Raw genomic sequence first — 23,043 nt, 5'->3', positions numbered from 1 at the left:
ATTGCTTCTGCAGTTTTTTGACTTTATAAACGTTGAATCATTCAGTATTGTGGTAGGCAGGATTCTCAGAGGGCCCATGCTTTCTGCCCTGCAGATCTCATCTTCCTGAGTATGGTGGGAACGTGAACATGATGGATCTCACTCCTGTGATTAGGTTACCAGAGTTTGTGAATGTAATTAAGTTCTAAACCAATTGACTTTGGGTTAATCAAAAGGGAGATTATCCTGGGTAGCCCTAACCTAATTGGAGGAGCCCTTAATAAGGAGGGGGCCCTTCCTGAAACTCACTGGGTGAGAAAGATAGGATCCTGCTGGCCTGGAAAAAGTCAACTGTCATACTATGGGAGGCCCTACGAACAGCGGGCCTCTGAGAGTGAAGATGGGCCTCCAGCAGACAGCCAGCGAGAAAACGGGCCCCATCTCCTATGACCACCAGGAACTGGATGCTGCCAACAACCTGAATGAGCCGGGAGAGAACTCTGAGCTGCAGATGAGACCCCAGCGTGGCAGACACATCAATCACGGCTTTGTGAGACACCCAACAAGAGCATCCAGTTGAGCCGTGCCTGCCTCCACTTTTGACCTATACGACTGTGACATAATAAATGGGTATCATCATAGGTGCCGAATCTGAGTTCATTGCTTCCACAACAACAGAAAATACAAGTATGTATTGTGCCTGGCTTCTTCCGTTAAACATTATTGGCGGGGGCGGGCGGGGGTGGGGGTGGGGATGTGGGCAGGGTTCAAAATTGTTGTAGGCAGCAGTGGTTCATTCTTTACATTGTTACCTTTTATTCCCTTGTGTGAATATGCCACGATCGATCGTGCATTCTGAAGCTGGGCATTTAGGTGTTCTCAGTTGCTTTTATTGTGAATAATGCTGCTTTGAGCATTCTTATACCTATCACTTGTGTTGGCTATTGTCAAAGATAAAGCCAGATGCCATGAAAGGTGTTAAGGACAGATTTTAACTGATAATACACTATTGCAGCAGAAGAGAGAGTCCAACATGAAATGAACTCACCTTTGAACTTTACAGAGGTGGCTGGGTGTTCTACAGGGTGATTGAGGGAATAGGGAGGGGCTGAGCAAAGGCTCAGTAGAGTCAAGGAAGTGAAGAATTATAAAGGTTTGGTCGGCATAAATGCTGAATAGGCTAGCTGTGTGTGTTAGCTGGCAATTATTGAAGTTAGGATTCTATCTTCCCATAGAGACTGGGAGACAGAGGTCCTATCCTTCCTGATGATTACCTTTCAAAGGCCTGGCTTTCAGGTTCTTGAGAAAGACATTCTTGAGTGGTAGGAGATTCATATACATCTCAAGGGGACCAAGGACTGTAAGAAAGGGCAGTCAGAGCCCTATCAGCAGGTGTTGACTAGAACAAACACTAAATTGCTTTGTCAGTCAGCCTTGAGTTTTCTCAGGTAGGTACTTTAAGGAGGGCTAGGGTTATCTTAGGGATGTGACCTTGAGTTGTTAGAAACTGTTAGTGTTCAAGTCTTTTCGCAGAGGAAGAAGTGGGTGGGCTAAATAATTTATGTTGAGAGTCTATAGTTTTTATAGACTATAAAAAGTTGAGGCCTAGCCAAGAAGAAGCTTGCCCAGAGTTTGTTCAAAGAGAGAAGCTTTATCAGGGACCGCCTGGGAGTGGATTTGATGCGTGGTAGGGTAGGCATGTACGTGGTTTGTGTTAGAAGATACCGTCAGACAGTTTTCCAAAGTGGTTGTACGAGTGTTTATACATTCCAGTAGGAAATGAGAGCTACCCTTGACCTACATCCTTGCCAACACTTGACAGTCTCAGTTTTATGTTTTGCTCTCACCATGTTTATGAAAGGTATCTCATTGTTTTAATTTGCGCTTACCTGATAATGATGTTGCACTACTTTTGACATTTTCTCTCTCTCTTTTTTAAAGTTCGTTTATTTATTTTAAGAGAGAGCAAGAAAGAGCACACGAGCAGGGGAGGAGCAGAGAGAGAGGGAGAGAGAGAATCCCAAGCAGGCTCCGTGCTGAACCTGACATGGGGCTCGATCCCACAAACTGTGGGATCATGACCTGAGCAGAAATCAAGAGTCAGGCGCTTAACCAACTGAGCCACCCAGGCATCCCTTATTCAGATATTCTCTTGTATGAAATCTCTATTCAGACCTTTTTGCCCAGACGTCTTGCATAGATGGTCCTTTCCTTATTAAGTTGTAATCTGTGTAGATTCTGGATACAAGTCCTCTGTCAGATACATGTGTTATGAGTATCTCCTCTCCCTCTTAGGCTCACTTTTTCACTCTTTAAAAAAAAAACGGGGGAGGGTCAGAGAGAGAGAGGGAGACACAGAATCTGAAACAGGCTCCAGGCTCTGAGCTGTCAGCACAGAGCCGGACGCGGGGCTCGAACTCACGGACCGTGAGATCATGACCTGAGCCGAAATCGGACGCTCAACCGACTGAGCCACTCAGGCACCCCTCACTTTTTCACTCTCAAAGGTATCTATTAATAAACAGAAGTATTTATTCTAATGAAGCCAAATTTATCAATAGTTTCCTTTATTGTTGTTGGTTTCTGCATCCTGTTGATGAAATCTTTCCCTATTCTGAAGTCATAAAGATGTTCTATTTTACTTTCTAGAACTGTGCCGTCCAATATGGCAGTCACTACTGCACACTTCAGATATGGTTATTATGAGTGAGGACTGCATTTTTTATTTTATTTCATGTTAATAAATTTAAATTTAAAAACTGAAGCAATGCAAAATATTCTTCTAGTAAACACAACGTTTTGCTTTTTGAATTACATTTTGCTTTAACCATTAAAATTTTATCACCTAAACAGGAATGTTCTTTTTTTACAGAAAAATTTTTTTAATGTTTATTTATTTTTGAGAGAGAGAGAGACAGAGTGCAAGCAGGGGAGGCACAGAGAGAGAGGGAGACAGAGAATCTAAAGCAGGCTCTAGGCTCTGAGCTGTCAGCACAGAGTCCAATGTGGGGCTTGAACTCACGAACCATGAGATCATGACCTGAGCCAAAGTCGGGCCCTTAACCGACTGATCCACGCAGGCACCCCTAGCCAGGAATGTTCTGTAAGTATAAAACATGTGCCAGATTCTGAAGACTTAGTATGAATGCAATAATGTAAAATATCTCAGTAATTTCTATATTGACCACATGTTGAAATGATAATATTTTTGACATTTGGGGCTACATAAAATACATGATTAAGACTAATTGCATCTGTTGCTTTTCACATTTTTTAATGTGGCTAATGGAAAATTTTAAGCTACATGTATGGCTCATATATTTCTTTTGGACAACAGTTATAAAAGTTTTATTCTTTTACCTTTTGCAATTTAGTCTAGTACCAAAGTAGGATAGACATTTGTGTATTCTGTGAGGTAGAGTGAAGGTTTATTGGTTGTTTTTTTTCTTCTTGTTTTTCTTGATTCAGCAGCATTTATTTTCAAAGGCCATCCTTCTCCTCCATTTCATTGCTGTGACTTCTGTCATAAATTAGTCAGGTCTGTTTTTGGCCTTCTATCCTGTTCCACTGGTTGATTTGTCCTTGCTCCTCAGTCAGGAAGTGGTTTTATAATAAGTCTTCATAGCCTGGAATAGACCCTCCACTTTGTTCTTCTTCAAGACTGTCTTGGCTATTCTTGGCGTTTTGTATTTCCATGTGACTTACTGAATCAATCAATCATTTTCCACAAAAATATTTTCTGAACATTCGATTGGGATCACATTGAATCTATAGATCAATTTGGAGACAATTAACATCTTTGCATGTTGAGTCTTCAAAGCCACAGACATGACATATCCCTGAGGTGTTCTTCAATTTCTTCCCGTGTTTTGTGATTGTAGAGATCTTGCACAATTTTCATTAGATATATTCCCTAGTATTCGATTTTTTGGTGCAGTTATAAATGATACAGTCTTTAATCGATTAATTTACAGATATTTGGTAACTTTAGAATATTGGGTCTTCTGATCTAAGAATATACAATAGTCCTCTATTTAGTCAGAGTTCCTAAAATTCTAGATATAAATCCTTCATCAGATATGTGTTTGCAAATATTTTCTCCTAGTTGATGGATTATCTTTTTATTATCATCACAGCATCTTCCAAAGAACGGAAGTTTTTAGTTTGATGAAGTCACCTTTATTAATTCTTTTATAATTTGAGTAATATTTAAAAATTTTTTTTTTCCAACGTTTATTTATTTTTGGGACAGAGAGAGACAGAGCATGAACGGGGGAGGGGCAGAGAGAGAGGGAGACACAGAATCGGAAACAGGCTCCAGGCTCCGAGCCATCAGCCCAGAGCCCGACGCGGGGCTCGAACTCACGGACCGCGAGATCGTGACCTGGCTGAAGTCGGACGCTTAACCGACTGCGCCACCCAGGCGCCCCTACTTTGAGTAATATTTAAGAAATCTCTGCTACACCTAAAGTCACTGAGAATTTCTCCTGGGTTTTCTCCCAGAAGCTTTACAGTTTTTAGCTTTCAGGCTTGGATCTACAATCCAATTCTAATTAATTTTTTATAGTGAATTGAAGTCAAGTTTTTTGGCCTGTAGATATCCAATTGTCAGCACCCCTTGTTAAAAAGACTATTCTTTCCCTCATCGAGTTATTCTGGCACCTCTACAGATAGTCTGTTGACTATATATGTGTAGGTATCACTCTATCCTCTTTAATCTGTCCGTTGATCTACATGTTTAGGCTTACACTAATAACATGTGCTCTTGGTAACCGTGGCTTCACCTGAAAACAGGTAGTGGGAGTCCTGCAGTTTTGTTCTTAAATATTATTTTGGCCCCTCTAGGTCTTTTGTGTTCCCATATAAACTTTAGAATGAGCTTGTCAGTTTCTACCAAATAAGCCCGTTAGAATTTGGATTGCTATTGTTTTTCACTTATAAATCAGTTTGGGAAGAATTGACAACTGAGTTTCTGTCTGTGAAAATGGGCTCCCTCTCAGTTTATCTAGGTTTTCCTTAATTTCTCCTAGAAAAGGCTATTAGTGTGCAGTGTGTAGCTCTGCATATTTTTTATTGAATGTGTCCCTTCAGTGTTTCATTTTTTTGTTGTTGCTATTATAAATGGAATGGCTTTCTTAATTTTTATTTTCTGTTGGTCATTGTTGATATATAGAAGCACAATGGACTTTTTATATTGTCCTTGCTAAACTCACTTATTATTTGAGGAGCTTTTTTATGGGATTTTCTATATAGATAATCATGTTGTCCATAAATACAGTTTGATATCTTCCTTTCCGGTTTTTATACCTTTTATTTAAATTTCTTGCCTTATTTTTCTGCCTGGGACTGCCTATGCGATTGTCAAGAATGTACATCATTGTCTCCCCCCACCCTCCCCATAATGGAAGGATTATATTTCACTGCTGAATATATTGTTTGCTGTAGATTTTTAAGGCAGGTACTTTATATTAAAGAAAATTCCATCTTTCCTTAGCTTACTATCACTTTTTATCATGAATAATGGATAAATGTAATCAAATGCTTTTTTTACATCTATGGAGATAAATTTTTTTTTACTTTAATCAATAATGTGCTGAATTACATTGACTGATTTTTTTTAATGTTTCTTTATTTTGAGGGGGGGCATGGAGAGAGAGAATCCCAAGAAGGTTCTGCACTGTCAGCACAGAGCCTGGCTCAGTGCTAGATCTCGTGAACCTGTGAGATCATGACCTGAACCAAAATCAAAAGTCGAACACTTAACTGACTAAACCACCCAGGTGTCCCATTGATTGACTTTGTTATAGAGATTTGAAAATGTCACACCATTATTGTGTTCTTGGAGTAAACTCAACTTGGTCATAATGTATTGTGTATTTTTATGTATCACTGTATTGGATTTGCTAACTATTTTTAGTAGTTTTGCAGCCATGCTCATGAGAGTTATTGGTCTGAAGTTTCCCTTTCTTGCAATATCCTTGTCAGGTTTTGGATTTTATCCTAGCCTTGTAACACAAGTTGGAAAGTGTTCCATCTTTTTCTGTTCTCTGGAAGAGGGTTTGTATTTTTTTTTTCAACACTGGTGTTATTTGCTCTTTAAACATTTGAGCACAAATGAAGTCATCTAGCCTAGCACTTTCTCTGTAGGGTGGTTTTTAACTGTGGAGTTAGTTTCTTTAATAGATATGTAAGTATTCAGGTTTTCTATTTCTTCTTATGTCAGTTCTGGTAAGTCATGTTTTTCTTTTTTTTTTTTAATATTTATTTATTTATTTATTTATTTATTTATTTATTTATTTATTTTCAATATATGAAATTTATTGTCAAATTGGTTTCCATACAACACCCAGTGCTCATCCCAAAAGGTGCCCTCCTCAATACCCATCACCCACCTTCCCTTCCCTCCCACTCCCCATCAACCCTCAGTTTGTTCTCAGTTTTGAAGAGTCTCTTATGCTTTGGCTCTCTCCCACTCTAACCTCTTTTTTTTTCCCTTCCTCTCCCCCATGGGTTTCTGTTAAGTTTCTCAGGATCCACATAAGAGTGAAAGCATATGGTATCTGTCTTTCTGTGTATGGCTTATTTCACTTAGCATCACACTCTCCAGTTCCATCCACGTTGCTACAAAGGGCCATATTTCATTCTTTCTCATTGCCATGTAGTACTCCATTGTGTATATAAACCACAATTTCTTCATCCATTCATCAGTTGATGGACATTTAGGCTCTTTCCATAATTTGGCTATTGCTGAGAGTGCTGCTATAAACATTGGGGTACAAGTGCCCCTATGCATCAGTACTCCTGTATCCCATGGGTAAATTCCTAGCAGTGCTATTGCGGGTAAGTCATGTTTTTCAATGATTTTTCCATTTTATCTAAATTTTCAAATTTATTGTCATAAGATCATTTGTAAATAGCTTCCTTGAATACTCTGTAGGGCTTTTCATCCTCAATATTGGTTATTTGTGTTTTCTGTCTCTTTTTTGTTAATCATTCTTCTTAGAAATCATCAATGTTATGTCTTTTAAAACAACCAAATTTTTGCTTCATTAATTTTCTATTTTATTCCTGCTTTATTTTTATTGTCTCTCGTAATCTATTCTTATCTTGATTATTTTCTTCCTTTTAGTTTCTTTAGGTTCAGTCAGTGGTTCTTTTTCTAACTTCTTGAAATAGATCATAGGGCATTAACTCTCAACTTTTCTTTTGCACAGTGTGTGCATTTAAAGCTCTAAATTTCCCTCAAATCACTACTTTAGCTACATCCTAGTTTATGTTGTTATGCCATATTCTTATCCCATCAGCTTAAATTTATGTTTATTTCTTCTTTGGTCTGGAGGTTCTCAGAAAAGTTCTAATCATGTTGAGATTTTATAGTTATATTTTATATTATTGATTTTTAGCTTAATCTCACTATGTCAGAAGACATACTTTGATGACCTTAGTCCTTTGAAATTTGTTGATACTTTCTATGTTCACCAACCCAGGAGCCCCCGGATCCTGTACTTTAGAGATTTTTATGGAGGCTTTTTCACATAGGCATGATTGATTATTAATTTATTTTCCAGTCCCTTCCCTGTCTCTGGAGGATCAGGGGTAGAACTGTAAGTTCCAAGCTCTGGTCACAGCTTGGTCTCTCTAATGACCAGCCATCCTCCAGGAGCTCACCAAGAGTCACCTCATTAGAACAAAAGGTGCTCCTATCACCAGAAGTTTCAAGGGACTTAGAAACTACTCAGGAATGACAACAGTTTCGGGATCTCTGTGTCAGGAACTGGAGTCAAAGACCAGATATGGGTGGGAATGGGGGACAGAGACCAAATTATGTATTTCTTCTTAGCTCACACTATCTTATATTAAATAGCCAATTATCTTTTAAAGAAATTAAATTTGCCATTCCAGAAATGGCTCTTCATAGAGCCATTCTAAACCATTCATGGGTCTTCATTCCATGTGCTATATTCCTTCTGCTACAGAACTTCTTTTAACATTTTTTAATTGTATATCTTCTAACAACAAATTATCCTAGCTTTTCTTTTTCTGGAAAAAAAAAAAGCCTTTATTTTTTTCTTCATTTTGAATGGATCATTTCACTGGATATAAAATTACAAATTGACAGACTTTTCTTTCAACATTTTAATGATCTTTCATTGTCTCTTAGTTTATTTAGATTCCAATGAGATGCCTATGGACATTCTTAACTTAGTTTCTCTGTGGGTAATATATCAGTTTTCTTTGTCTGCTTTTAAGATTTTATCTGCATCTCTGGTTTTCAGCAATTTTATTAGCATGAGCCTTGCTATGATTTTCTTTATGTTGACCTTGCTTATGGTTTATTGAGCTTCTTGGAACTGTGGATTTACAACTTGCATTAAATTTGTGTGGTTTTCAACAATATTACATCAATGACTTTTTCCATTTCTATCTCCCGCTATCTCCTTCTGGCACTCCATCCATATGTATTTTAGACCCCTTAATATTATCTCACAGATCACTGAGGTTCAGTTTTTCGGTCTGTTTTTTTCCTCTGTGTTTCATTTTGGATGGTTTCTACTGCTGTAATTTAATTTCACCATTTTCCTCTGCAATATTTAACCTACTATTAAGCTAATCCAGTGAAAGTTTCATTTTAGATTTTATATTTTTCATATTTTTAAAAACAGTTTATTTATTTTGAGAGAGAACACAAGTGGGGGAGGGGCAGAAAGAGAGGGGGACAGAGGATCTGAACCAGGCTCTGTGCTGACAGCAGAGAGCCCAATGTGGGGCTCAAACTCACAAACCATGAGATCGTGACCTCAGCCAAGGTCAGACACTTAACCAACTGAAGCCACCCGGGCACCCCTGTATTTTTCATCGTTGTAGGTTCCATTTGGTTCGTTTTTCTATATTTTTTACTTCCTCATTCTACTCATGCTGTCTTTTAAAATTCTTGAGCGCATTTATAATAGCTGTTTTTAAATCCTTGTCTGCTAATTCCATTTATTTCTGAGTCTGCTTTTGTTAACTAATTTTTCTCTTGATGATCAGCTTATTGTCCTGCTCTTTTACATATACTTCCTGGCTGCTAGATATTGTGACTATTTCATTGTAGAGTGTCTAGACTTTGTTTCTTCACTTGAAGAATGTTAAATAGGCAGTAAAAATATTTGGTAGGCGGTAGTGTAACTTGAAGATCAAGTTGTTTCTTTCAAGGTTGTTTTTTGTAAGCTTGTTTGGGTGAGTTTATAATAACCTTTACTCTAGGGCTAATTTATCCCTGTTACTAAAGTATGACTCTTCTGTGGCCTCTACTCTAATGCCACTAAAGTTTTTTCTACCCTTGCTGGGTGGAACTTGAGTATTTCCCAATCCTGTAAAAAGCTTTAGAGATTATTTAGCCTATAATTCCCAGCAGTTATTGGCCCAGCCTCATGCAGTTTCTCTCTATGGATCTAAAGTTTATTATTAAGCAATAGACTCAAGGAGACTTCTGTGCTTGTTCCTGAAGTGCCTTTTCTGCATAGCTCTCTACGGTTGTCTCCCCCACACATTCCAGCTGCCTCGACTCACTCAAACTCTGGTCTCTGTCTTTTCAACTCAGTGAACCTGCTATGCGCTGTTTAGGCTCTTCCTATCTGCACTGTGGTCTGGAAAGTGCCTCTAGGCAGGGAGGTACTGTGATTGTACGGCTTCATTTGCTTCTGTTCTTACCTTTATCACAGTCCTGCGCTGTCTGTTGTCCAATGTCTGGAAATAGCTGCTTCATATATCTTGACCCGACTTTCAGTGCTTTGCAGTTGGAGATCAATCCCAGAATCAGCCCCTCCATTATAGAGTGAGCAATGCTGCCAGGTTTTGTTAACTTTGCCCTGGAAAAGTTAACTCCTGGAGTCAATGGTTCTGTGGTAGAAGTGGGGAAAGGGGAAGAGATTTAGAGGCAACTATATAACTTTTTTTAAAACGTTTGTTTATTTTGAGAGAGAGAGAGAGAGAGAGACCCACATTCTTGATAGTCATTATGAGTATGTAAATCCCTGGAGAGGAAGGAGCCCATGTCTTTAGTCTTGGTATTTCCAGCAGTGTAGCTTAGCACTGTGCCTGCGTAGTACCATGTTTATTGGTTTTGTCAAGCTCAGCTATTGAGTTGAACATGTCATGGATAACATGTGGCTTACTCCTCCTCACGTAATAAACATACATTGGGCACCTATTATGACCCAGATCCTATGGTAGGAATAGAGTCGTCCAGAGGATTGAGTCCCAGTTCCTGGCTTTGGGAGCTCAGCCGAGTGGAGTCAGTGAAGCAGACAGGCATTTGTAGTACAGGATGATGAATGCTTTGATAGGCATATGTCCAGAGGACTCTGACGGCACCCAAGGAGGAACCTAGCCCTGTGTGGAGGGTTGTGCAAAGTTTGGAGGTAGCAGAGGTGACCATAGAACTTTACATAACATTTGCCAGAAGTTTAAGAAATGTGTTACATTGAGAAATATTTTCCTCTCAATTTCAAAAGAAAATCCAATGGCCCTATAACATTTAGTTTTGAAAGTTTCTACTTTAGGCTACAATAGTTCTATAAAATGAAGGCTAATCAGGCAGTTTTGTTAATATTGCAGTATTGTTGATTTGGATCGACGATCATGATGAGGCAGAGTTGCTGCCACTGCTGACGATGACGACAAGATTTATTTAGGCACCGCTAATGAACCAGGCACTGGGTCAGGCTCTTTTCATTGATTACCTTTACTCATCCACTACAGTGCTGCAGGTTAGAAGTTGTGAGTTCCAGAAGCTCAGGGAGGTGAAGTTAGGTCCTCAGGCTCCCACACTCAGAAGTGAATACTCCGTGACTACTTTACTCAGTGGTAATTGAGTGGCTGGAACTGGAGGACAATCTGAGCTCACCACTAAGGGTGCCTTCTGTTACTATGTTACTTCTGTTACTATGACGTCCTCTGAAGCTCTCTTTACCTGAGCTCTCGCATCTGGCAAACTGAAATGGAAAACAGTGAACTCCTTCCCCAGAGAGTCTGTGCTGTTATATAGATGGTTTGCATTATTTTGCTTTGAATAACAGCATATGTAAATGTGCTCCTGGTGGTTAAAATTACCCTTGTTTTTTTGTTTGTTTGTTTGTTTGTTTTTGTTTGTTTGTTTTTTTAAATGTGGCCTCTTCCACTGGGGTAAATAGTTGAAAATTATGGGGAGGAAAGGACAGGCTGGAGAGAGTGCTAGTCACATGGAATTTCTCCTCCTTCCCCCCTCCCCACCCAACACATACTTCTATTCAGATAGAAGCTGCCACGGCAGAGTAAGGATTCCTACATTTCCCAGCACGGAGTTCTCGCTGGTTCTGAGAGTCAGTGTCCAGAGTGGGTGCATGCAGACAGACATTACTATCAACTCTGCATCAGGATGTGCAAGGGCAGATGTTCTCGCTGAGAAGAATAAAAGCCTCCTGTGGCACCTGGAAGACTTCACCACACACGGTCCCCAGCCAGATCACAAAGAGATTAGTGAACACGGGGCCCTTTGCCGCCTCTCACCATCCACCTCTTGTTCGGAGATTCGCATATCTCCTCGCCTTCAGCTCTCCCGTGGGCCCTGCATTGTTGAGCCCTCCCTATCTTACAGTGCCTTTCCTGGCATTTGAATCATCACTTCGATGATGTGATAATATCTGCAAGTTGGGAAAATAAAAGTGGCATTTGTTTAGCCATAATTAATGAAATATTTATGTTGCATGAGACTATGTGATAAAACCTTAGGCTTAGAGTCCTTTTGCTTCTGATTACATTTGGGATTTTTTTTTTCTATGACCAGACATTCTGACGCCAGCTCTTTTACACTGAGCAGATGTCATGTAGTAAAAATGGGTGCCAGATGCTGTGAGCCACAGAAGGGCGATTTGTTTAAGAGCTGGCTCCGACTTTTTTGCATTCAATTACTCTGCAGAACGAACCTTACACGAGCATTTAGGTAACTCAGCTAACTTCAGACAAGGATTTTAATAATAGATTTCATCTCTGAATGCATTCTAAGCAACACACCATATAAATGGTGTTTAAGGAATTAATTGATTTCTGCATAATACCTTTTTTTTTTTTTAATATGAAAGAGCTGCAAAGCTCTTGGCAGGGACCCAGAAAGGTAATTAACGTGGAGGGCCAAATTTCCAGTTGCCCTTAGGTACTGCTCACGGCAGGTGCAGTGAGGGAAGGGCAGGGAGGAAGGGGGTGAGGGGAAGAAGGGAGGAGGGAGAAGCAGCTTTGGGTTGGGAAGCAGAAAAGAAGCTGAGAGTTCAGTAAGTTCTTCTGTTCCCATTTCAGGTCCCAAACACACCCCTATCCGAGTGCAGGTGACAGGGGCTGCCTCTTCTACCTCTTCCACCGGCTCCTCCTCTGGAGACGAAGAGTTTCATCCCCAGCCTTCGTTGCAGTCAAAGGTAACAAAACTTGGCAAACTAAGAAGGGCCTTTGGCTTATGGGGGCCACTCACCATCTCTATTCCAGACCCAATGTGGTCTCCAGCTGCAGTGGTTTCGTTAGAGGATCGCGTTTCCTTGCATCTGACAGCAACCGCTTTTTACCTGGAACACCCCAAGAATTATCTTTTCTTTTTTTAATTTTAACTTTTAGGAGCTTGCCTTTCTTAGAGACTCCAGCTGGCAGAAAAAAAAAAAAAACAGACATATTTACTTAAAGTCATTTGGTGACTGCAGCTCTTAAAGTGGGTTTAATATGTGGTCCAACAAGCAAACCATCGAAAAAATTACAACAAGCAGATGCATATTTCCCTGGGGGAAACACAGCTTCATTTAAGAAGCACTAGAGGCAGATTGCATGGAAAATGTTATGTTGATTCTAATCAGAAATATGAAATGGACCATGCAGTTGCATGTAGACATGGATCTCCAAGGGTCCCTGCTGTGGAAGGGGCTAGCTGCGTGCCGGCTGGGGACATGGCCGTCCTTCTCTTTGCTTAATGAACAGATTTCTGGGAAACACTTTAAACAATTCCCATACTCATAGATTTAGAAGTACAAGCATGGCTATAGGTCCTTAAATGTGTCTGTATGTCACGTACGTGAAGACACATCCCACAACCAAATCTCACTGTTCTTTGCTTTAATCCACTGGGGCTGGCGCCTTCTCCCCAGGGCTGGCACATGAATGGTTGGACCTAAGATGCTTTCCAGGAGAACAGAGAAGCAGTTCACTGTACTAACAGTGTTTATTTTTTGGAGCAGTGGGGATCTGAGGAGAAAGGGAGAGAACCACATTTATTTACTTAGACTCAACTTTTCCATATCTGGCATTAGGAGCTTTGGCATCATCTGAAGTCACTCAGGGGTTCCAGCCCCTCCATGGCCCAGCTTAGAGCAAGTCAGGAGGGGAGCCAGGACAGGGCATGAGTGGGGTGAGGGGAAGAGAGGGAGAGACAGAGGGGAAGAAGGTAAGAGGGAGTGGGGGAGGGAATGCAAAGGAGAGAGAATATGTAGGGCTTTCTCCTTTCTAACTCGGGGCATCTCTGATTAGTTCAGTACTCAACACAAATGAATTTGGTGTTATGTTGATTCCTGCGGTTTCTTTACTGTCCCTCTCTCATCCCTTTAAGCGGCCCTGAGTTAAGTCTGTATTCAAGTGAATACAGACATTCATCAGCCATTCTAACAGACATTGCAGCACTCACGGAGAACAGAAGAATGGAATGGTCCAAACACATCGAATAGCAAGACCATGAGATCCCGGGCAAGCCTTGCAAGTAGCTCCTTGTCCTCCTGCTGGCCCAGAACAGAGCCTGTCAGCACTTAAGCCTACACTGTGGAAAAGCTTGCCTGCTTCACCTGGCTTCTGACCACTCTTACAGGGAGGGAAGGCGGCCAAAAGGTTCTTTACTACTTCCCAAGGGCTCACTCTGAAGGAACAAGGGTTTCTCCCTCCGTTCTGGTTTATCTCTTCTCTCCCACACAGGTGTGTCCCTGGCCACTTGGCACAGAGCCCACATCAGCTCAAATGAAACTTTGCACAGGAAACTGGACACGGGATGTGCGCACTCCACCCCTTCTCTTTCCTTCGGCCCTCCCCTCCCCCTGCCCTCCCAGACCCATGCCTGGACCTGGGAGAGTGGGGCAGGCAGCCGGTCCTTGGTCCTGCCAGATTCTCCCTTTCTCTGTCCTTTGTCTTTTCCTTCCTCGCCTTTTTAGAAAATATTTTTAAAGTTTATTTATTTTGAGAGAGAGAACAGGGGAGGAGCAGACAGAGGGGGAGCGAGAAAGAGAATCCCAACCAGACTCCACACCATCAGTACAGAGCCCAATGCGGGGCTCGATCCCACAAACCCGCAAGACCATGACCTGAGCTGAAATCAAGAGTCAGACACTCAACCGACTGAGTCACCCAAGCACCCTGCCCCAAGCTTCTTTTTCCTTTTCTCTCTGTGCTGTCATTGCCACTATTGAGGATATAAGGACTGTGCCTGGCACATCAGATGGCTATATGAGCATTTGTTAATAAATCATCCTTCTTTTCTATGTCAACATGTTTTAATAAAAGACGGTAATGGCTTTCTTTCCTTCTCCAGGTTCTGTTTTGCTAACTCTTGATAAAGCAGTAAGGGTTTGGCTCCGCTGCTTGGAAAGTGTTAAGAAGCTGTCAAGGCATCCCCCCCCCCCCGAAATTATATTAAATGATCTTAATTTAGGGGGGGGAGCTTTGACATTTCTCTAAGGCAGGGGTCTTCGATGTCCCTGCACATTATTGGGCACAGGAAAAGCAGTATAGACCAGATGAAAATGTGGATATTGGATTCAGGCTCCCTGGGCTTAACTCCTGGCTCTACCAATTACTAATTGTGCCATCTTGGGCAAGTTACTTAACTCCAAGATTTGATTGCCTTATCCATAATGTAAGTGTAATTTGAGGAATAAGAGATATGTGAAGTAATTAGTATAATACCTGCCACATAGCACTTAGGACGTGCTGGGATTTATTATGTAAATTAATATAATGGAAGCTCCAGAGATTCTTGTGAGTCTTTGTATAGGTCGAGTTAGACAATCTCTGGATAACACCTACCAGTGATCTCTACCTTGCCCCTCCACCTTACCCTTTCCAGAAAGGTCCTGGCTGCTTAATGGTGAGGTTCCCCCATCCCAGTGGCCCAGACCCTCTGTTCAGACTGATGGACAGTAAATCTGGAAGCTATCTCGTAGAAATAAAGATGATCTGATATGGAATAAGTTTGAGTTCTGAGAGCTAAAATTTCCTTCCAAGGATGAAGAGGAAGATCCTAAGGAGATTCTAGAAAAGGATTCTAGATCCTAAGGAGAATTCTAGAAAAAGGAAATTTCATCATAAATGTTTTCACTGATGATCTGTAGACACTCTGAAGCCTCAAAGCTGGCTGTCCTGAGGAGTGTGATGTTCCATGTCCATAGAATGGGTGACTGAATAACCAGGATCTACGTGGCCCTGGAAGCACACACGCTTTTTAGGCATAATCCCTGACCTCTGTCGTGGAACTGGATTCCTCTGGCAGTTTCTGGGGCCTGTCAGGTCTATTCTTCCCTTGTGGATTTATAATCCCTTTCAGGGGCAAACATTCAGTTCAACCTGAATGCCCAGGCACCAGGCTAGGTGTAATAAATTTTTAATTCCATATTTGTTTCTGCCAGCATTAAAAAGAAATCGTTAGCATGCTCTAACCTTTATCCTAATATGTAGAAAGTAGATGAGTATGCTCAGAGAAGACGAACTCATAGTGAAACTAGTCCAGTTTAAACATTTACTTTGTGTGTATAGGATATGTATGTATATCCATATACATATATATGTGTGTGTTATATATACAGGCACACATGTATGAAAAATGCATTGATTTTAGTAAATTATAATCATGCTAATTTATAAGATGATAATCTAATAGCCATGCCACTTAATAATAAAAATCATGGTTGGGATGAGCACTGGGTGTTGTATGGAAACCAATTTGACAATAAATTACATATAAAATAAATTAATAAAATAAAATAAAACAAAATAAAAATCATGGTATTTACTGAGTACTTATCCCATATCTTTTTAAAGACATTCTCCCAATTAATTCTTTTTTGTTTGTTCGTTTATTTTTGAAGAGGGCGTGAGTCGGGGAGGGGCAGAGAGAGAGAGAGAGGGAGAGAGCAGGCTCCATTCCATCATCACAGAGCCTAACACAGGGCTCGAGCCCATGAACTGTGAGATCATGACCTGAACCGAAGTCAAGAGTCAGATACTCAACTGACTGAGCCAGCCAGGCACCTCCCTCCATTAATTCTTATAACGTCCCCACCAGGTGGGCACTAAATCATTTCCTTTGCTCTGAAGAGGGCACTGAAGTTCAGAAAGTTGTGTGCCATGCTGAAACTTACACAGCTCAGCTGGGATTTGATGCCAGCTTTGTAGGGTGCCTGGGCCCAGCGCTCAGCCAGCATTCTGCTGTTTCCCAGCCAAAAGTGTCTCCTCTGCTTTCCAGTATGTGGAGCTGGCCACACCATTACTTCTCCTTCCGCTGGTGTTTAAAACCTAAGAGTGACACCATCAAAATCCAGACATCTATTTTCCGTACATGGATTTTGAGTGCTCTTGATTTTACAAGCCTAGGCACCCACAAAACCCAGTGACGTTAATGACATATTTGCACAAGCAAAGTGAAGTGGGGAAGGGAAGCAATCTTATGCCTGCCTCAATCCAAGAAACACTCGCATTTGGATTATTTAGATACCTTCCTCTATTCCCAGGCTCAATTGGGCAATGTAGTCCCAACCTAAGGACTGTTTAAAATTATTAAATGCTTTTCATGGTGTGTGTGCGTGCGTGCGTGTGTGTGTGTGTGTGTGTGTGTGTGTGTGTGTGTGTGTTTCCCTCTCAGGCTCATCCTTCTTGGGCCTGTGGTAGCACCTGTATAGAGTATAATTTTTCTGTTATTCTTTTCCTCAAGGGAGTCAAGTCAATTCTCTATAAAGCCACTCCCACCTACATATGCACATATACACCCCCTCCAACACACACACACACACACACACACACACACACACACACACACCAGTTTCCCAATCTGGCACCTCCTAGCCCTTAATAATTTTAAAATTATTAAAATGAAGTGAAATTTAAAATTCAGCTTCTCATTCATGCTAGCCTCATTTCAGATATCCAATAGCCACATGTGGCTAGTGGCTTCCATATTTTAGACAGCACAGACATAGATAGTCCATCATTGCTGGAAATTCTATCAGAACATCGTTGTTCTAGAAGCTAAGCAGGGGTTCTGTTGGAAAAAGTAGAAGCCTGTGTCATTATTTTCAAAATTTCAACCCCATTTTTCTTGAATATATTTTTTCTTCTCTATTTTGTTTTTTCAGGAGAGGGAGACACTTAGAAGAAGGAAGCTGGAGAACGCAATAAAACAAATGGTTAAGCAAGAAGAATTGAAAAGACTTCATAAAGCTCAGGTCAGAATACAAACTTAACATGAGTGAGTGAGCCTGGGGACTGGGACCTGGTAATTGGATTGGGAAGCCCTTTGGGAGTCTGTATTGTATTGGGAGAGATGGGCTGGGGAAAAGGTCAGTCTCTCTTCTCTGAATGACCAGATTTGTGGCCATCCTAAAAATCCTAACTCAATGCTTGGTTGGACTCTGAGGCCTGGAGAGCCCAGGAGTTGAGCTGGCCCCTCCCAGCTGCCTTTCTATCTGCAAACATGTGTCCTGCAAAGTGAGCCGGGAATGACAGGCGACCCATGGCCTTGGGAACCATCCCAAGCCCTGACTACCACATTGCAGGGACTTAGTTTTGTGCCCTGGGAGGATACAACCTTCCCCTGACTTCCTGACTGTGTCCCTGCTGAACTGACCCCTATTAGGAGCTGTCTTTACGCCAAGGTTCGTCAAAAACGTGAGCATCCAACATTCCAATATAGATTTCCTCGCTTGATTGTTAGTTCTAAACATTCCTGCCCAAATTGGTCTGCCCACTTCTGTCACAGACAGCCAAAGGAAGCAGGAAGTCAAGCATTCTCCATCTCCCTGAGGACCCCAGACTTAGCCTTGAAGAACAGCGGGGTTTTAGGACAGAAGGACTTAGAATGACCATTCGTATTCATGCAGTGTACCCTTATATTCCTTTCTGCAGTTATTCCCTCTGGCCGTATAGTTCTGTCGAGGAAGGAAGTCACATTCCTTCACCCTTCAGAGTGACTGACAAGGGAGCCACTCCTGTCACCTAGCGGACAGGGAAAGTCCTTCCAAAGTCTCTGTCCACTCCCAACTTCTGAGACAGGTTTCCTTGAAACATTGTAACTTTCCCTTGTGAAAACAAGGTAAGTCTCTGTGATATGGATTGGCTGACCCAGCAACCCCCTCCTTGTGTTCTCCCTCCAGACGGTAGGTGGTGATAAGAACCATGACACCTCTGGAGTCCCCATCTGTTAGCGCTCACAGCAGCCCTTGTTAGTCTCCAAGATTTTCACCCTTGGTTTCCAAACAACAACCGCTGCTGCTGTAGTCCGTTCAGGCGGCCATAACATCACACAAAATACGTGGCCTAAAAAACAGGAATTTATTACTCCTAGTTCTGAAGGCCAGAAGCCCAAGATGGTGGGCCTTCAGGATTGGTTTGTTGTTTGTTTCTTTGTTTAGTTTAGTTTTGTTTTGTTTTATCGTAGTCTCTCTCCCTGGCCCGGACACAGCTGCCTTCCTTCTGTGCCCAGGCAGAGAGGGAGATGTCTCTGGTGTCACTGCCTGTTCGCAGAAGGTCACCAGTGCCAACGGCATTAGGGGTCTTATGATCTCATTTAACCTTAATTCCTTCTTTAAAGGAATACAGTCGCATTGGGGTTAGGGCTTCAGGACATGAATGTGGGAGGACACAATTCAGACTGTAACGACCACAAAGCCAGAAATGCACTAGAGTCAGTCATAAAGTCATTGAAATGCTTCCCTTCCATTAGCGATTCTACGCCACGCCATTGAGAGATGGATTTATAAAAATATAATTGTCTTTAAAAGAGCGGCAGAGGGGCGCCTGGGTGGCGCAGTCGGTTAAGCGTCCGACTTCAGCCAGGTCACGATCTCGCGGTCCGTGAGTTCGAGCCCCGCGTCAGGCTCTGGGCTGATGGCTCAGAGCCTGGAGCCTGTTTCCGATTCTGCGTCTCCCTCTCTCTCTGCCCCTCCCCCATTCATGCTCTGTCTCTCTCTGTCCCAAAAATAAATAAACGTTGAAAAAAAAAAAAAAAGAGCGGCAGAGGGCACAAAACCACAGGAGTATTACAGAGAGTTCCCGTCTATTTTAGATTTTAGGTTACACCCCGGGACTTAAACACTCTTAGTCCCTGGCAAGAGGAACCAGGTGGGTACTCAGGCCTGACCCCTGCTCACACCTCTTCACAGGCTCGGAGGCCCTTCAGCGATTGTAGTCTGAATGCAGGGGAGACTGAGAAAATGTGGAGCTCAGGAGGAGTGGGGGTGAGACAGAGCTGCAGTGGAGTGGAGGAAGAGGGACACACACCTTCTGCCTGCCCAGACAGCTCCCAGTTCCTTTCATTTACCTGTTCTGCCAGGTGCGAAGTCAGTTCTGCCAAGGGCTGTGCCGTCTCGGCAGCATGCTGCTGGAAAGCAGAGAAAATTGATGGGGGGAAAAATGTATATGGGAAGAGGCTGTCCCTTGATTTTCCTTCCTAATACAGACAGGAGAGAAATAGCTGGTGGGGAAAATAAATGGGTCAAAGCAAACCCAGCCGTGACTCCAGACATTAACTAGGGAGGATGTGAGGTTGTCTCCTAGTGGGATAAACATCTTGGGTCTTGTCTTAACCAGCTGCTAGTAACAGCCTCCATACGCTCCCACGGTAAGAGGCCCCCCGGGTGTCAGCCTGGCGGTGCGGTGAAAGAAGGAGTACAATCGATAGCCAAGGACAGGAGTTGGACAAACCGAGCTCGGCGTCTCCTGCTCCAGACAGGCTTCTTGGGAGGTTTCTGCTGGTTCTTGAGAACATGGAAAGTGACCATGCCCTCCATTTGCTCCCAGAGCCTCGTCCTACTCTGAGTAGTAGCTGCCGCTCTGTGTATGCCGCGACCATAGTCAGAGTTCAAGGCTCGGAGAGTCTGGGATGCGTGAGGACCGCCCACCTACCCCAGCCTCCTCTGCCTGAGAGCACATCTGTGTGGTTGGCCTGAAGAGGACTGTTCTAATGTCTACTCGGGGGCAGATTGAGCTTACATCCGGCCTCCTTGCTTTATGTGTTCACTCTAAACGAGGGAAACATCAAGATCTAGCGATTTGGGAATTCAGAGGTCGTTACCCAAGGAGGGACACTGCAAGGGATAGGGCCTCTTCTGCTTGAAAACTAAGCGGTAGAGTCAGCCCCCTCATGCGACGCTGCACCTCAAGAGTCCCCATGTGACGTGCAATCCTGACATTGCAGGCCATCCAGAGGCAGCTGGAGGAGGTGGAGGAGCGGCAGAGGGCTTCTGAGATCCAAGGCGTGAGGCTGGAGAAGGCGCTGAGGGGGGAAGCAGGTAGGTGGCCCCGCAGATCGGAGAGGCGGGCCTGGGCCGAGAATGGTGCCGGTCTAACCAAGCCGGCCAAACACTGAGACCTCGTCACTGTTAACGGCATTGTTAACGTGGGCAGGCGGCAGCGAGGTCACAGCTGCTCCACACTTCCAAAAACAAACTCATGGTCCGATTTGAAATTCCTAGGGCACTGGTCAGCCCGTGGGTCTTGTCCCTGGGTTTCTGGCCCGTCCGGCCTCCCTTATGCAAGTGTGAATGTTCTTTGCAACCCGGGGGTTATGAGAAACTATTCTGAGATAGTCATGAGAGCTATTTGGGTGTTCAAGCAAAGCAGGGAGCGATTCAAAGCCCGGGCTTGGACTCAAAGTCCTCATCCCTCCTTTTTCTAGCTGTGTACCTTGGGCTGGTCACGTTCTAAACTTTTATGAACTTTAGTTTTCTCCTTAGAATAGGGATATTTGCGGTTGCCTTTAGAACTGATATAAGGATTAAAGAAGAAATTATATACAAAAAAATATATGTGAAGAGGGGGACCTGGGTGGCTCAGTCAGTTAACCGTTGTACTTTAATTTCGGTTCAGGTCATGATCTCATGGTTTGTGAGATCGAGCCCCACATCAGGCTCCAGGCTGACAGTACAGAGCCTGCTTGGGATTCTCTCTCTCCCCCTTCTCTCTCTGTCCATCCCCTGCTTGCATTTTCTCTCTCTCTCTCTCTCTCTCTCTCTCAAAAAAAAAAAAGTTTAAAAAATTATATATATGAAGATGATAAACTAACATGTTGCCTGGTATAAGAAATGGTAACTCTCCCACCAATAGCTTCAGACCCTTAGATTCAAACAGAATTCATCTGGTGAAGACCTACCCTGGGGGAGACATGAAGACAGTGGGTCTATAACGATGAGTATAGCACAGTTTCTGCCTTTGAGAAGTTCATGGTCCATTGAAGGATGCAGACATGTAAATATATAAACAGCAATACAGGAGGACAAGTCCTGTGATAGGAACAAGCGTTTGGGGAGGGGGGCATGGGGACACGATCACAGGCTTCCTAACTGATCTTGGGGAGAAGGGCATTCAGGCTAATCACCTGGAAGGGGCATTCCATTACGATGAGACCCAGAGGAGGAATAAGAGTTAACCAGTGAGGTGAGGAGATTGTTCTAGAAGAGGGACATTGCTCCAGGAGACGTGAAGTGCCTCAATGAATAAGGAGACAGCGAAGGAGTCCAAGGTGAGGGATGACTTAAAGACCCCTACATTTTTTGGAAGCCACCCCAGCACCAGTTTTCAGCTAGTGAATTGGAGAGGCCCTTAGAGTTAGTGGGTGGGGGGTGATATTGTCTCCTTTGTTTGGGGGTGTGATGTCTTTAGCCTTCTGCATTTCAGGTATAGCCAGACACTGAAAACATATCTCTGCGTGCAGTCGTGTAAACAACATCTTACTTGTTAAACAACATGGCGGAAGTTTAGGCTTTCAGTTCTCTTAAAAGTTCAGCTGTTTGAGAGCGATGATATCAGCAGAGGCAGACCCAGATTTTGTGAGGCCTGAAGTTTGTGCACAGTCACGCAGGCAAAATTATGAGGGCTGCTCCCACAGCTTTGCAAGGGCTCAACCAAGTGAGGGTCCCTGCAGTGCAAGCGTTAGCACTTGCGTGCGTGGTTAGCTTGTTTCTGAGTCACAGGGAAACGCTGGGGTCTGACTTTATCCCTCTGAGCCCGGTTTACGAAGTGGGAGTGATCATCAGACCTGTTTCTTGGATTTGTGGCAAGGATGGGCTAAAACAGTTCATGAGGAAATCCTAGCACAGGACAGATGATCAGTAAGGATTTGTTCCTTTTCTTTCTAAAACACACTGTGCATTTCCTTGCAATGCACACATCCACCCATCAGGAATAGACTTCATGACACAAATAATAACTGTTTCTTGCTTGCAGTGAGAGACACTGCCTGTCTCTACGGCTGTTTTGGGAACTTGGAGTAAAATGAATTGCCCTTGTTTGGCATACCGCCATATTCCCCGTCAAGAAGGCTCTGCGCCGCTCCTTGGGAATCCACAGATTTCAGCAAGAGCCTTAGAAATGAACAGGATAAACCAAGAAAGCTAGAGCAGGTTTCAGTTTGCTAGGGAGGCAGGGTGGCATGGTGGGGAAAAGAGAATTATAGGCATCAAAAAGCCCGTGTTCAAAGTCTGCTCTGTTGCATTTATGCTGTGTGGCCTTGGGAGAATCACTTAACCTTTCATGCTGCAGATTCCTTATGCCAAAAATGGAGCTAATAATCCTCACATTCCCAGGTCATTCAGGGCATTGGTGGGCAAATTGCCTCTGAGAGTTTCTACCACACTGCAGGCATTCAACGGATGTGACCCGATGTCATTTTTACAAAGTATTCTTAAGTATCCATCTACACACATATACTGTTAAAGAATTGACTCACTCGGGACACCTGAGTGGCTCAATCCGGTTAAGCATCCGACTTCAGCTCAGGTCATAATCTCACGGTGGTCTGTGAGTTCAAGCCCCACGTCAAGC

At 42.9% G+C, this 23,043-nt stretch overlaps 1 protein-coding gene across 11 annotated transcripts in view; it reads left to right on the top strand.

The window, feature by feature from the left end:
• The window catches only part of MICAL2 (microtubule associated monooxygenase, calponin and LIM domain containing 2), a 224,413-nt gene that overhangs the window by 177,458 nt on the left and 23,912 nt on the right, over positions 1-23,043 (top strand). For all 11 annotated transcript variants that reach the window (XM_040456850.1, XM_040456854.1, XM_040456852.1 and 8 more), the window contains 3 exons: positions 12,292-12,407; positions 17,361-17,450; positions 20,420-20,513. In XM_040456850.1, coding sequence (XP_040312784.1) covers positions 12,292-12,407; positions 17,361-17,450; positions 20,420-20,513 — 300 coding nt within the window. The remainder of the gene's footprint in view (positions 1-12,291; positions 12,408-17,360; positions 17,451-20,419; positions 20,514-23,043) is intronic.

Source organism: Herpailurus yagouaroundi, unplaced genomic scaffold, assembly GCF_014898765.1.
Source record: "Herpailurus yagouaroundi ecotype Mexico unplaced genomic scaffold, PumYag 218, whole genome shotgun sequence".
NCBI classification, from domain to species: Eukaryota; Metazoa; Chordata; class Mammalia; order Carnivora; family Felidae; genus Herpailurus; species Herpailurus yagouaroundi.
The sequence above is the reverse complement of the archived record's forward strand: the minus strand, read 5'-3'. Positions and strand labels throughout refer to the sequence as shown.